The sequence below is a fragment of the Simochromis diagramma genome, unplaced genomic scaffold (genome assembly GCF_900408965.1).
Source record: "Simochromis diagramma unplaced genomic scaffold, fSimDia1.1 OVJJ01000501.1, whole genome shotgun sequence".
NCBI lineage: Eukaryota > Metazoa > Chordata > Actinopteri > Cichliformes > Cichlidae > Simochromis > Simochromis diagramma.
The window spans coordinates 2,586,775-2,603,375 of record NW_024387320.1 but is presented as its reverse complement, the minus strand read 5'-3'; the positions used below and the strand labels follow the sequence as shown (position 1 = coordinate 2,603,375).

The 16,601-nt window shown below is 39.7% G+C and overlaps 1 protein-coding gene across 5 annotated transcripts in view; it reads right to left on the bottom strand.

The window, feature by feature from the left end:
• myo16 (myosin XVI) overlaps positions 1-16,601 on the bottom strand; it is a 104,373-nt gene that overhangs the window by 15,254 nt on the left and 72,518 nt on the right. For all 5 annotated transcript variants that reach the window (XR_005692196.1, XM_040005452.1, XM_040005453.1 and 2 more), the window contains exons 25-30: positions 14,114-14,310; positions 13,068-13,148; positions 11,911-12,116; positions 2,639-2,741; positions 1,795-1,891; positions 1,426-1,699 (exon numbers count right to left, since the gene is read on the bottom strand). Coding sequence is in view for 4 of the 5 variants with exons in the window: in XM_040005452.1 (XP_039861386.1) it covers positions 1,426-1,699; positions 1,795-1,891; positions 2,639-2,741; positions 11,911-12,116; positions 13,068-13,148; positions 14,114-14,310 (958 nt within the window). In the remaining variant the exon portion in view is untranslated. The remainder of the gene's footprint in view (positions 1-1,425; positions 1,700-1,794; positions 1,892-2,638; positions 2,742-11,910; positions 12,117-13,067; positions 13,149-14,113; positions 14,311-16,601) is intronic.

The window sequence follows — 16,601 nt, the reverse complement described above, 5'->3', positions numbered from 1 at the left end:
CACTTCAGAGGTTTAAGATAAATTGGGCAAAAGGAGGAAACAACCAAAGAGATTAAACCTAATGTCCTTGCTGTAATTTGATATCATCCAGTTTGATATTTCCTTGGCTAATCTGGGTGAGCCATCTGTTAGTTTCCTGATTGCAGGCAGGCATGCGGTCGGGGGTGAGAGGTGGGGGATGAGCATTTGTGGAGGTACTCAGGAGAGGCGTTTTGAACATCTGCAGTGAGATTACAGTAGGGGAATCTGGGGGAATGTGTAGATGTAAGTACATTTTTATCTCCTCTACAGGACAAAGGTGAAACCTGTTATCAGCTGTTACATGCTCAAGGACACAGAGTTTATAGAAAACATGTGTCTTATATTATTTGTGATCTCTGGTCTCCTTTCACGTTTAAAAAGCATATTTAAATGTGCTTTTTTTTAGGCATGTGTGACAACAACTCAAAACTAAATAAATGTAGAGCAATTTGCTATTTTGTCAAAATGTTTTGTCCTGTCGGGATTTTAGCCACCAGTATTTATCAAAATGAAATAAAAGTATTTTTCCTCCAACAACAGCAGTAATCAATAGAAATGATATAGCACTGCTTTCTCTGCAGGCAAAAAAGAACGTATAGAAATAATGCACATATTTATGAAGCATACTGCAGAAAGCATAAGAATATAGTACCTGTACGTACTTACGACTTTAATAGTGCCGAAATACCAATCACACTTGAGTTATTATGAAGGCCCTTCATTTAGCGCCACCTCTAAAAAGCTTTTTATTGCTTTTTTACACTTTTTCCAAGTCAGGCTTGAGAGTTATTTAATTTCCTCCAAGTGTAATATACTGGTATATTAGAATGAGGTGAGGTGGAGATAAGGATTGTATTCCATAGGAGCAACACAATACGAAAACAATCTGATAGCGCGAGTCATTATCTGACTATCCATCATGAACCTCACAATTAAAAGTCTGCAGCATACAGGTATATAGTGACATCATTAATCAGAAAGCACATGCTGTGCTGGCATGGCCACACACAAGCACGCAGATGAATAAACACACACAATTATGAAGGCAAATGATTCCTTCACACAGTCATAAATCCTGTAAATGACTACGATTGTTTTTCTCCGGGCTAAATGACGCTACAGTTACTATGAGGTCAGTGCCTCATAATATGAATCACATTATAGTGAGTAATGAAAGCTCTGTCTTAGTGAGAATATGATCTTGATTGATCGCAGTGACTATAAAATGTCAGAAAATGGCTAAAGGTTACGAAGATGTGCACTGAGAAAATGAAAAAAGAAATATCCATATTTTAAATTAGTTCTAACCAGGAGAATAGCGGAAATCTATCCTTGATCAAGCAAACTATTTGCTTTCTGATCTAAATAAAAGGGCGTACGCTGTATTAGTGTCTGCTCATTTACCTCCTGATTGGCTGATCTTCCTCCTTCCCCACCGGCTCTGGTCTTTCGCCAAGGGGTGGACTACTGCCAAGGGTGTTGAGCAGGCTATTGCCATGGCAGCGCAGGCGGTCGTTTTCTCTTGCAATGTCGGAGGCATTTTGGATAACCAGCTGGTCGTAGGTTCGCAGTCCCATGTCTTCTGCCCCCTGCAGGAAGTGCTGCACACCGCACTCCTCTTTGTGTTGTAACGATAACCTGCGATTGACCCGCTGCCTGGCTAGCCAGCCGCGAACAACTGAGACATTGGGTGGAGATGAAGACACAGTCATCAGAGGTGTCGTGGCTCGAAAAGAAGATGGTGGTAGACGATATTGTTGTATTGAGTATTACCTTTCTGACAGGTGATGATCTTTTTATGTAGCTGGTAGCAGCGGTCGTTGAGCTGGTCTGCCTGCCAGTATCTCAAAAACACTTTACTGCTGCCCATCTACACAGACAACGAAACAAGAAATCTAATAAAACATACACATATATATATCTATTTTTTTTTTCATCAGCTAAAAGGAGCACTTAGAGGACCCTGTGAAGCTGTTTTCTTTTGGAAATCTCAGAAGAGTGTGACCTGCTAGTTGAGCGATGGGAGACCGGTGATGTAGCAGTAATTTATGATAATCAGTGGGTGTGGAGTGTGGATAGGGTGTGGGTTTGCATGCTGATAATGCATTCACTTCCTGGACATAGAGAGCTTTTGAGAGGTGACAGAGGTCACGCTATACCAGGTGCAAGGAATTGTGAGGGTGACATACTTGCACAGATAGCCCCTATTCATTCCAGCACAAGCTACTTGTAGGAGTAATGTGTGTGTGTTTGTGTGTGCGTGTGTGTGTTTGTGTGTGAGTGACTGAGTGAGTGAGTAAGGCAGGGTTTTATCAAAAGTGTCTGCGGGCTATTGTGGAGGAGTGTGTATGCATGTGTGACCTGTGGGGTCACACGCTCAGACACAACAGCAGTCTAGCAGACAGGAGAGAGGGGGGTTGGAGGGGTCCGTGCTGCTGTGTGCGTGCGTGTGTGTGTGTGTGTGTGTGTGTGTGAGTCGAATTCTGATGAGGTGGGACAGCTGGAACAAGTTGTCAGGATTCCATGGGATCTTTGAAACAGAGGGTCAGGGATTAAGTCATTTGGCAAATTTTTCATTATTGATGGAGACAGAAAAGGACACCGGACACAAACACACCTGCCATCCCTGGAGTTTTGATTGTTGCAGAACTGAGCGACATTTTTCCTCCGGAGACAGTTTCTTCTTGTCTCCCAGTGTTGGGACAACAAGGTCTTTATATCTGTAACACGACAAAGAAAAACACAAAACATCAGAGCTCCAGGGATAAACACGCTGAACCTAAAAACCCAGACAAGACATGGAGGCAGCCTATTTTGGAAACAATGGGTTCAAGGGTCATTAGGGTCATTCAGAATACAAGCCAAACAGCATCTGTTCCTATTGGCAGTGTCCAGGGCAACCGTTGTTATGAATGGTCAGCTGGATGGAGTCAGTGGTTTGTTTATGCACTGGGTGGTGTGGAGAGAAGCAGAAAGTAAGAAAAGTGAATATAGCTGTTAATGTGTAATAAGAGTAGATGTTTTTATATATTCTGAATTCTGAATACACACAGAAGAAAGAATGATTATGAATTATGAAGGAAATAAACTGACCACATAGAAAAATGTGACTGAACTGAAAACACAACATCCCTAAAGACTAAGCGGCAACCGTATGCTTTGTTGGTGTGAATATAAGTGTACAACACATGTACTCAATAAGGTATGAAGATTTCTCTTGCTGTGATTGGTTCAGCTTAAACCTATAGTAAAGCCTTCAGCTTAATGGGAATTCAGTTTGACTTTTCCTTATTCCCTGCAGAGAAACATAGGCTTGCAGGCTCTCATTGAGGAAAGACTGTTTTGTACAATAGGAAGTGCTTCCAGCTCTTTAACTGAAAAAAAAATCACAGAATTAAAAATTAAAGAAGCAATTTTTTCCTGTGAATTAAGTAATTATCTATATATACACAGCTGATTGTTATACACTGGGGGACCGCACCGGTCCACACCCGATGCCATACCAATGTGGATGAGCTGTAAATATTCTAACTGCGCTGTTTATCTTCGACAGCTTACAGCATTACCATCTGTGACAGACAACTGGTTCACAAAGCTCATCCCAATATTTATAAAACTACGGGACAAGGTGCACGTGTCATTAACAGAATATATAACTGAAAGTATGTCATGTCATGAAGTGCATACAGTAAATACAATAGGCTTATTCTGTGCAGAAATTCTGACTTGACTAACATTGCTGTGCAAAAGTCTTGAGTCATTTCTTTCCAAGGAGTCAGACTTTCCTCAAATTTTTTAACTGTTCTTGAGCAAGTACTCAAGGTTGTTATCTACGTAACAGATTTTGCTCAAATACAGTATATTTAATTCAGGTGTTTTTTAAACTTTCTTACAAATTAACACCATTATGTCATTTTTCATTGTTGTATTGTTCAACAAAAACACAGTTTTTTCACGAGTATAAAACACAGTATAAAATACTTCCTATGTTTTAAAATTCTTTAGATCTCCAGGCTTTTTAGGGGTCTTTCAAAGTTTTCCTTTGACATTGACTGATTTTTACCAGATTTTTAGTCTAGCAGTTGACCATTTTCAAAGGAATATTTTGTTTGTTTGTTTTTTAAGCCCATTAACACTGGCCTATGAATCATCCAAACATAAAAAGGAATCTAACTCGAGGGGTTAATCAATTTTGTGTCAACATATGAAAGACAGCTATCTTCAGGCACTTTGTTACTACAACCTGTTGTAAAAGCACATATTTGTTCCCATTTCTTTAGTTCTATCTATGAAAAATGCCCCCAAAAAAACATACTTTGACAAACATGAAATAGTATTTTGGCACAAACAAGGTGATTCCAGAAGAGCTATTAGCCTGTATTGGCAGGATATGAGGAAATTGAACAAGTGGAGGTAAAAAATCCTAAAAAAAACTATCTGCAGCAGATGAACAGTATCGGAAAATCATGAAGAAATAGGATAAAATAAATCCAGCAAAGGCCCGATACAGGACCAGACAGCTGCACGTGAGCCTTCAGTTTATCCATCTACTGTTCACTGAAGCCTCATCAGAAAGGTCTCAGTTGAAGGGTCGCTGTTAAAAAGCCAGTTCTAAGGAAGGAAAGCAGGGAGAAAAGGCTAAGGTTTGCCAAATTACACAAGAACTGGACTCGAAATCAGTGGAAACAGATCCTATGGAGTTATGGGTTCAAGTCATTATTAGAGATGGACTGATCCGATATTAGGTATCGGTCCGATACTGACGTAAATTACTGGATCGGATATTGGAGAGAAATAAAAAATGTAATCCGATCCGTTAAATATCAAAAAAGCACCTCACAAAACTTGCAACATGGCGTAACTCGGCTCATAACCGTAGCACGTTGGAGCAGTGTGCTCACGTGATAGAGCGGCTGTGTGTATTTGTAGCCTCGCTACCAAACCAGCATTTCATCTCCGAGGAAGTTATCCCAGAGAGAAGTAAAGCAAGTGTATAAGTTCATCTCTGAATGTTTGTAAAGCATTCCCACGTTAAGCTTAACAACCGATATATGGAGCGACTGCCTCTTCTTGCTGCTACTTCAATCATGAAACTGCTTAATGATCAGCTGATCGGCTTTTCTGTCGCTAGTCCGTCTCTCTTGTTTGTTTTTGGCCCACTTCACGCCAGAAAGAGGAAACCAGCGGCTGAATAACAGCAGCACGTTTAAGCTTGATAAGCTGTTGTTAGAATTTATTTAATATTACTTTCTACACCAGGATCCTTTTCTACGAAGCTGACAGCTGGTAACTGTGCAGGGGCGGATCTAGCAAAGTTATGCAGGGGGGCCGATAGGGCATGAACAGGGAAAAGGGGGCACAAAGACATACTTTTCTTTCTTATTCTCATTTAAAATGTCTAGTTTTTAATAAATAATTATCTGAATCTTACACCCAAAGTTTTAATCTTATGTAAAATATATAGAAGTCCATTATTGTATATAGTATCTAATAAGTCTAATATACCCTAGTAAGCTATTGTACTTTTTTCTTTGGGAAGGTACCATCTGTGCAGTCTGCAATTCTGTTGAAGAAAGATGTTGAATCTATTTAATTATTCTTGAAAAATAATTTATTTCTGTGCATTTTTTTCACAGTGCATCAAATTAAAGTTGATTACGTCGATTAAGCGTCATGAGGTGGAGGGTGGGGGGTGGTTCCCTATTTTTTTTGCTGGGAGTTGGCAACCCTATTAGTTAGGTTGCTTAATATTTCTGCTAAGTACTCTTTAAAATACCAGAATAGGAAGGATTGAGTAGGTTTAAGTTTATTAGATTGATCAGTATTGCTGAACTATGAAGTATTTTGGGTGCAGTGTATTTTTTACATACAGGTATAACAGAATAGCTTTAGTGTTGTTGTTTATTTAAACTTGAGTATGAACTTGCAATATATTAAAAAAAACAGTTTTATTGATTAAAAAACACTATATCGGATTCATATCGGTAGATATCCAAATTTATGATATCGGACATAATAAAGTGGTATCGTGCCATCTCTAGTCATTATCAATATGTATGGAGGAGGTCAGGACAGAGGTACAATAGTGACTGTATCAACACTGCTTAAAGATATGGCTATAGGCTTTTGCACAGCACCCAAGCAGCAATAACACAGTCACTTATACAATATAAAGTATATATTATAATATACCTTATAATATATATTTTAATACATTATATTATTATAATAATATATAACAGTGAGTCAGTAATCTAATAGCGTATGAAGTAAGGCATGACAGTCACAGAAACACAGTATAAGAATGCTAAAAAATCAATATTTGGCAGGAAAAAAGTATCCATGTACACTACAATTATCATTACATCTTATAATTAAACTTTATATTTTACATAATACGTCTAATAAATATTCCAATGTACATTTTGGAATCATGTTTTATGCAAAATACTTTAAATTTTTAGGGGCCAAAGAACTAAAGATTAATATGCTGAATTTGTCACTGGTTTCTATCTTTATTTTTTCCATAAATGCTGTAAGTAAAGCTTCCTTTACACACTATTTCAGACACTGGTTTTTGAACATTTGTTTTTATTAAAAATCAGTTATCAGTACACTAGTCTGTCTTTTCTGTTCTCAATGGGAAGCATTACTAGCTGATGATGCCACTCTGCTGACGAGACATATATAACAAGCAGATGGCTGGAAACATAAACCACTTGCGTTGTCAATAGCGAGTATGCGAGTGTACATGGATATGGGATGTGTTTGATTTACAGAAGAGGGCTATGTCTGAACTCTCCCTAACCCTCTCTCTGTATGGTAATACCAGTTCTGCAGACAGCACACGCTGTCCCTGTGGGCCCATAAAATACAAAGGAACTCTGTAAATCCATGACCTCTCCAATGAGGATATGAAAACCATCGATGGTCCCTGCTTTAACAAGACCTAAGGGGACTTCATGTGGAGTCAAAGAAGTGAAATAACCCTTTTAAAAAAGCTTAAATGGAGGGTTACACTGTGCTAACGTGGTTCACTGTGACCAGAGGGCTGTCACTGACCTCGTTGACTGAGCATCACAAAGGTGGTAATGACAGTGCATTTGTAATTTAAACTCTTACTTCCTTTCTGAAGCTGCTCCTTAGACATATTGCATGGTGGCAACATTTAGTCAATAATATCTGCCAACATTACTTTCTATGTACTACCAAGAAATTTGTATTTTTATCTGTCAGTGGAAGGTAATGAAGATGTACTTGGAAAAAAATCATATTTAAAAATGACTTTTATTCTTGTGGACTGCATTTGTACCTCGCTCTGTAAATACTTATAAATCTTTCACATCCAATTTTGGATAAATGATAAGAACAACACACATCGAGGGCTGGGGTTGGAAGAAACAAGGTTCAAATGGTCCTATTTGACCTCACACATTTGCAGAAAATAAACCTGGCCACAAAACACATATGGTATCATAAAAGACAAATAAAAGCAACAGTAAAACAGATTTCATTGTAAATCACCCTGGTTACCAGGACACTAATGTAATTCGCTTCAGGCTGCCGCTTTGACTTAGTCAAGTGGCCTGCGAGGCTTCAGTGTGTAAGTGTGTAAGTGTGTATTTCTGTGTAGGCATGGCTCTGTTTGTATTCATGAGACTACAGCAAAGTCAAGGATAATGAGTAATTTAATGGGCTGCCATTCTGATTAGTCTAGAGCCTGGGATTATTTCTGAAGGAGAGACACATTGCAGGGAAAAGATGGAATAAAAAAAAAAATGGTACGAAACTGGAATGACTGTGTGGACATGACAAAAGTAGGTAGTGATGATGAGGGAAAAATACAAACAGTGGTTCAGAAGAGAGAGTAAGTGAGGAAAGAATGAGACATCAAGTGAGAAACAGCTCTGGAAAACAGGAGTGCAATCCACCCCCAAATCAGCAGTCCAAGCAGTGATCATAGGTTGGCACTGTGTGCGCTGGACCCAGTGGAGCTGAGAGAGATGAATGGCAAATGGCCTGGATTGACTGGTGTTTTGTGAGTGGCAACCACTTAAATCAGGTATTGCTTTGATTTACAAAAACACACACACATCAGAACACACACCATTTACTGTATGAACAACAACAACAAAAAAACTGCCACACAGGCATTCAACAGTTTTTGTCTTTTGCTTTTAATGCCAGAAACGACTCACAAACGCTGGAATCGTAACTCTGAAAACACAAAGAGGTCTACAGTAAACTATCTTAAAGCTTAAACAAATCTAAGGACAATTTAAATCCATCCCTCCTTCACATCAGTGCTAAGCCAACTGCAACTTATATTCTTAATATTCTTTGGCAAAGTTCCCAAAATCTGGAAGGGTGCACCGGTGCGCCCACTGCATAGAGGTGGTGACCCAAGTGACTCAAGTAATTGACGCCCTGTCTTAAAATGGTCTAATTCTGAGTTCCTAATGGAAAGTGTATCTGGAAAAAACAAAACATTTTATAGTCAGAAAAGTCATGTTTTAGATACAAAGCACAACAACAGCTGCAGTATGTGTACTACAATGTTATTGTGGCATGTAGTAATGCTATTGAAGCCCTTGATAATCATTAGTAATGCATTTTTCATATCTACCAAAAGCATTTAATTCAGTAGATCACATCATTTTATAAGAAAAACAATTCTCAGTCAGTTTAGATGAACAGTCCCTTAAATGCTTTCATTGTTGTCTTTCTGACAGATCTCAGGAGACTCCAGTGGTTTTCAGGTCAAGTCCACTTGCCATCTGGACAGGTGTCCCACAAAGATCTATTCTTAAACCCCTTTAATTTACCCTCCGCCACCCAAAACTGTAATGTACATTTTTATGCAGATGATACTATTTTATATGCTGCTTGGCATTCCATTCATTGCCATTACAAATCTACATTTTGCTTTTTTTTTTATAATTTCAGAAATGTCCTATCATACATGAACTTGATTTAAATTCTGATAAAACTAGGAACTCTGTGGAACACCTATCAAAAAATTAAGGATAAATATTTTATTTACACACAACAAGATCGACAGAACCCTAAGAGCCTTCATCTGAAAGTTAATGGGGATGTGGCGAACAACACTAGAGGCCAACTTTAAGCCAAATGAACAACCATCAAGTGCAGGATTTCCCAAGGAGATGCTCTGTCCCCACTGCTGTTCTGCTACAAGACTGGCTATGGATACTGACTACAGAATTGAGGAATCATTTGGCGCCTCCTGTACATGGAGTAGAGTAAACGAAACATTGATTCACTGATCCAAACCACTAGAATCTACAGTAATGACGTTGCAATGTCATTTGAACTGGAGAAGTGTAGTCAGATGGTGAAAAAAAAAAGGGAAGGTAGTCAGAACCGAGGGAACTGCAATACCAGAAGGCAACATTGCAGACAGTGAGGACAGTTACAAATATCTGGGAATCCTACAGGCAAATGGGAATCATGAAGATGTTGTTAGGAAAGCTGCAAATACCAAATAACTGCAGAAATTAAGCTGAATGTGAAGAACAAGATCTGGAGAATCAACACCTATGTACTGCCAGTTGTCAGATACCCTGTTGAGATCAGGTGGCCAAGGGAGAAGATAGAAGCCACTAACATCAAGACAAGGAAGCCTTACCATGCGTGGAGGGTTTCATTCCAAGGCCAGCACCCTGAGACTGTCCACTAAGCGTGGTAGAGGACTAGTGAGTGTCAAAACCACTATCCAGAAAAAAACAGCAAAGATCCATGAGTACATCAGGAAGATGGCCACAAAAGATAGTGTGCTTAGTGAATACCTCAGGTAGCAGAAACCCGATAAAGAAGAGGAGCAAGAAGAGTTACCATAATGGAAGGACAGGGCCCTGCACAGCATGAACCACTTGCTGATAGAAATGGCTGATATCAAGAAATCTCGCCAATGGCTGGACAAAACTGGACTGAAAGATAGCAGAGAGGCACTAATCATGGCAGCAGAGGAGCAAGCTCCAAGCCCAAGATCCATGGAGGCTGGGGTCTACCATACCAGGCAAGACCCCACCCAGGTGCAGGCTGTTATGCAGGTGCAGGCTGTTATATGCTGGGCTGTGTCTGAGACAATCCAGAGAGAGATAGCGAAACAGGAAACAATAAAACCAGTGTTGTTTGAAATTCCCAAGGTCAAAATACAAGATCATTGTAAAATTCTGAAGCCTCATGTTTCTGTGTATCATACAAAAACAACAAACCTATTTCCTGATTTCATTAAAACACTTTGAGGGGATATATTTATCTAAGTGTTCCTATCACTATTTGAAAACTGTGTGATGGATTCATGTGTACAGTAAAATCTACAAACGTCAATCATGTGGACAATATGTGATGTCTGACTCACTGCTTTCATTTTTCTTGTTTCAAAATCCATTTAGTGGTTTAGTGTTTTTTCTAGTCCACTAGAAAATCACTAAACCCACCAACCAAACTGAGCTGAATGTAGTGAAAGTGCAAAAGTGCATGTTTGTTTTTTCTTTCTAACTGCTCAGTGTGCGGTGTGCAGATAATTGAAGAACTTGCAACATGTGTAACAAAAAACTGGCATAGGTGAATTTGTTAATTAATGTGTTAAGATTACAGCATTACAGAAAAATTGAATGTGATTACAGTAGTGAGTTACTTTGAATAGTGTTAAACCAAACATTAAGAGGCACAGCCATTCCTTTTCTTTAACTTCTCATAATTATGTTTTGACAACTTCAAGAATGTTGCTTCAAACTCCTTAGCGGTGAAAATACTGAACAGGTTTTTGATTCATCCACTCTTTCAATTGAGGTTAAGGAAGTGAGGAGCTGGTTTGCACAAGTTTGTATGTATGAGTATGCGTAGATGTGTGTGTGTAGGTGGTGGGTAGGAGGATTGTGTGTGTGTCCAGGGGGGGTGATGTTTACAGCAAAGTAGTGGAAACTTTTGAGGGGGTCATGTGACCAGCTTTGTCGTCTCTCATTATCTGCCAAGAATGTTCATGTTAATCCCTTTATCCTCAAAAAGAGAGAGAGAGAAGCTAAGAGAACAGAGGATGAGAGAGAGAGAGGGAAAGGGAAAGGGGGTGGGGAGGTGGTTGGACTTAGAGGTAAATCCTCTCAGTATTTTACTGGTTCTCAGAATCAGAAGACAGGAAAAACTGAGACAATTAACTGAAGCTGAGGAAGTGAGACATAGAAATGGAGGAGAAACGGAATGTCAAAATCACATTGTTCTCTCTGTTTCTCAAAAAAAGAACAATGAGTAACACATGAAGGCAAAGCGTTTTTTAAAAAAAGGGGTAGTAGCAGATAGTAAGGGAAGTCAGGTGATGTGGAGTAACTGTCAAAAATAACCGTCAAGTGCAGGACAAAATGACCTTACGTACAATTGGTTAATGCCTGTGTGTCACGCTGACATGGGAAATGTCTGTGGTACTCATTAGCAGCAATGGTCTCCCATTATACCTAAAAAAAGACATTCTGGGTCACGCTGCACTCATAACAATAAGAGTCGCAGTGACTTTTCAATTCAAATATGTCGGTCTGCCTGTGAACTCGCAGTACTGTAGGGTATATGCCCATGCATTCATTAGCAGTCATTTGCTCTGAATCTTTAAGTCTACTTTCACCTGCTGGATGTGTAACAGATAAAGGGAAGTTTCGCAGTGACCTGCTGGGAATGGTTCGGTATAACTGAGATGAGTCAGAGAGACAAAGAAGCAGTGCAATATGTCAAATTTAAGACCTTTCCCTAAAAGTAGCATCTGAGAGCTAAGAAAGATGTGGTCATAAAGTGGATCAGCATACGGAGACAAAACAGTAAATTAAGAGGAGAAGTTTCGATAGTTGCAGCACTCTTATCCGCTGCTATAACACTGACCTGCTGAGGAAGCTTGGAAAGGACAGGCGCACGGGGTAACCATAACGGATCATGCGCACCATCTCAAGCACCCCGATGTACTGCAGCTGGGTAGACACATGGAAGCTGTCAAAATTGTCTGGCTGACAACTGGAGTTGGGTCGCACACACTCCACGAAGTGGGGAGTGCAGGCCTGCAGTTTGCTAACCAACTCTGACAGTGTGTTCTGGAAGAGAAAGAAAACACAGAGGAGATGCATTCAATTGCACATTTTTAGCGAGTCGATCACAATAGCCTCGTGGCTGTTTTTACATGTAAAGTAATTTAGAGAGGAAGGAAGGATTGTCTGACTTCATTTGATGTTTGACGTGTGTGCTGCACAAACTGGAGCAAAATTACAATGTGTTTGTGACAAAGTGGTGTGATTTTGGGGTGTGTTTTTGCCTCTGGAGAAAACAAAAGCACAAAGAGCTCTTTGCTCTGTCTACGGGTGTGTGAGGGAGAACGCGAGAAAGAGCTTTTCTTCAATCCCTGAATTCAAAGATGCTCCATTCAAGGTCACATAGACGCATAAACACTTACATCTGTGTTTTTGCCATTCGTCAAACTGACGTCAGTCTATGCACTGCATATCCTTAGGTTTCAGTGCTCAATACCTCACCCCTCATCTTTGGATGCCACTAGCAGCATTCACATAACTGTCTTCCCTCCAAACATGCGTATGCACACACTCAAATACGTGCCCACAGAACACAGTGGTTTTTGTTCATTGTTCATTCATTCATGTGGAGGGCTTCATGTTTGGCTTGGTACAGCATCATTCTTCAGCCCACTCTCTCCTTCCCTGCCATTCCCAGAGGGACTCGTTGACCACAAGTCCACAAGTCTGATTGTGCAATACACTGGTTTCATTCAAACCAAAGGTACTGCTTCTCTCAACCACATTTTAGGCTTCTTGCGTCACCACCAGGAAGCCACTCTTCCCCTGCTCTCCTCTAACTGAAAATTTGTGCTTCTTTATATAGTTGTGAAATCACAGCACCCAATTCTAAACTTAGTTTTGCATTGTTGCAAATGCACAGTAATTCACAAGATTGACATAAATTCCTTTGCTTTATTCCTGTAAAATTTCATTCGCTTGCAACTGGAAGAATTATGTAACGGGACGAGATCATACCCTTAGCTGGACTGCCACTGTGGTGGGTCCACAACGCTCTAGTCGCTGGAGGAAGGAGCTGGAGCCCTTTTTCTTCAAGATCTGGAAGCAGGAAGCGATAATACAGGAACTTGTTAGACAGATGAACCTCTTGAAGGGGCCATTGATGAATATGGAACATTATCATCACATATCATCTAATTTGTGCAGCCTTAATAAAACCATGTTGATATCTTTGATAATTGGTGTGGTTCTTGCAATCAGATTAAATATGTAGCATATTTAGAATTCAGACACAGTTATGATTCGTCATATTTAAGAAGAGGTTCAGTGCTTCACTGTTATATTTACAGGCTTATACACCGAGCAGCAAAACAATATTGCCTAGTGTTACCGTATAAGGCTGCTGGGACAGATCAGTGAGGTTAAAGGGGCCTTATATAAGCCTTTGCTCTAGATGGCTAATGAGCCACAGAAACAGCAGACAGGGCCTCCTGAAGGTTATACAACCAGCAATCACATATGTGCACCACTACACTGTACTTTCAAAACATTGAAACAGATAAAATAAAGAGGGAAAAACAGCTGAACGAAGAGATTTGGGACACTATCGTTTTAAGGTGTGCTTTTTCGTGTTTTGAGAAAAGTGTATAAGCACACTAATGCCCCCAGTTCATGTGCACATGTATACATTCTTGCGGAGCTTTTATCTCTTGCAGGGCTGCACAAACAAATCTAATTCCCAGATGTTTATATATAGCAGTGTGGTGGGAAGAAGCCTAAATTAGACTTTTCTTTTTTTGTTCCTGAAAAATACCACCCCAGTTTTTCCATCGATTGATTTTAGTGGTCACTTTACAGCAGAGCTTTCTGGGTAAACATGTCATCAAGTCCTATTTTCTAATATGCAGTTGAAATGGGAGTGGCCATGTAATATTTTAGTTTACTCAAATCTAGTGGTCACGCACTAAAAATACTATAAAGGTGAATTGATGTCAGTGTATTGGCTCAAGTGTAGGGTGTAGCCACAGTAGTGGACTCATCCCACTGTGTGCAAGGTACCGTACCTTGGTAAGATCATGGTACCTCCGGGGCTGTTGGGGGATTGAGCTGGCACTGACAAGGGAGACTGATGGTATCCTGTGGAGCAACAAGGCAGCTTTAGGCCCCCTCAGCCCTATGCAGCTCCGGGCTGCTGGCACCAAGGAACCAGTCTGAGTCAGCTTGGACTGGAAGAGCTGCTGCAGCAACACACTCTCACTGGCTGCCGGGCACAAAGCACATACATGCAGAGAGGGAGGAAAACATAAGGGTAAGAGAAGCAATAGCATTGGTTGAAAAAGTGGGTGGAAGCGAATATGGAGAGGTGAGAAAGAAAGAAAGAAAGAAAGATAGAAAAATGAACAACGACAGAGAGAAAAATCAGTGGAGGAGTGTAAGCAGGGAGGACGCATAAAATTAATCTGCATGTAAACAACAATCAGTTAGGCAACAAGAGGGGGTGGACCATGTCACTCTATAACACGTGGAGCGGTTCGCAACAACAATGAGCTCATTCAGAAAGCCAAACAACATGTGTGTGAACGTGGGTGTGTGGCTCTAATCTGAAAGGCTGAGAAAGACACAGAAAAAAAGGAAAGAGAGAGCGAAGGAGAGGTGGTAAAGGATGGTGGCAGTTAAGCAAATAAAAAACAAGACTTCTTTCAGGACTTAAATACTAAAAGCTCCAAGCTAATTGCCTTTTCATTCATGGCAATCACTTCGATCATCTGAATAATCCATGTAGCTTTGTCTCGATCAATAATCTATTTTGAAAGAAAAATCTGGAAACAGTTTTTTGTTCTTAACTAAAAGGTTTTTTCACTCATTTTAAAGAAAAATATAAATCAGAGCAGTTGGTGACACAAAACAGACACCAGGATTGCTTTTTTTTGTTTCATTTTTGGTGTAAAATGAAAGACAATGACACAATTACTAACCAATGACGATGATTATATTCAAATGTATCATTTTTTATAAACAGCTCACACGCTATATTAAAAAAAATGTGCAGGAGTGTTTAGTTTTATCACATTTATGGACACATCATCAAGGGTTGGGTAGATTAACAGGAGCTGTCTAGGTAGACTTCATTCACTTGGCAGTTTGCACTTAAATCTCTACTCTTGTTTTTTATTGGCTCTCTTGTTTGAATTTAAACTGCCTCTTGTCTGCCAAACAAATCAGTGCACTTTGCTCTAAGTGACCTGAGTCTGCCATGACTGCCGCAGGAGCAGATGATCATGTTGTAGCACAAGAACACCGGCAGTGCATAAAATTCATTCTTTTCTTTCTGAAAGTAAACCATAACTCTATTGCTGCTGTAAAGTATAAAGATTGTTAACCACTTTGACTTTTATACTTTGAAAAACTAATTAAAATAACTTTTTTAAATGTTAACAGCGTAACTAGCAATTTATAGCCTATTACATTTCATGAGTAACCTTTTTCAACACTGCTGTGCTCCTGTTTTCCAAACCGTGGTATAGCGCATGTAAAATTACAAGAACAAGAGCTGTTGCCCCCACTAAGAGGGGCTAAACCCTTAAGTGAGTGCTTCTGTGAAGAGCAAACAAAGGTTAAGTGAATAGCTAGCCAGAAACATGAAACAGTATACTGCAAAATGTCTGAGCATCCTGCAGAATTATAAACAAGGGAAGATAATAATAAAGAGTCTTTGTGTGCAAACACTCGCATGGACACAGACCCTAAATTAGCTTAATCAGCCTACCATCTTTGTAATGAAATCTCATAAGACATATCTGCGAAATGGAACGGTTCGAACATTAAACATGTATCCAAATTATGTAACTTTTTTTTAAAATACCCAATTCAATTTTAAGAACAAAATTATATGTAAAAAGTCATAATTTCCACCTTTAAAATGCTGTTACAAACATTATCTTATTCTTTCAGTTGGTGTTTTGTTTCAAAAATGGAGATAAGCTCCATGGATTCAGAATACTGAACTACACTACGAACATTTTGGGCACACTGTTTTGGTTTTGAGTCAAAGAGCAATAAGAACAACAAACATAAAGAGCTCTCTACAGCAACAGTGAGAAAAACAAGGAATAAATCTTGCATTTTTTTCAGGTAAACTGATTATAAAAAACATTCAGGGCATTATTTTTAGATCATCTTCACCCTATATCCACAGCCTACAATTTCATGCAATAATGCACATAGCAGACACTTTGGTCCTTTTAACTTCAAGCCCTAAACAAGAAGTGACGAGGGGATGCCACCTAAAAGAAAAAAACCACATTGTTTATGTCTCGGTGTGGATGAAAGGCAGCGATGCATCGACCTGTCAGACGGAGGGATAACAGCCAAGTCTGAGAGACGAGCTAGCCTTTAGAAGATTAGCCTCATCATGGAAATTATAGCAATTAGGCTTCTGGACACGAGGCTAGCCTGGCAGTCACACAGCGAGTCCCTGTGTCCTGCTAACCACAACACCTCACATCTGGCACTTTCTATAGACAATATACACACAGACGGTGCTGTCTGCTG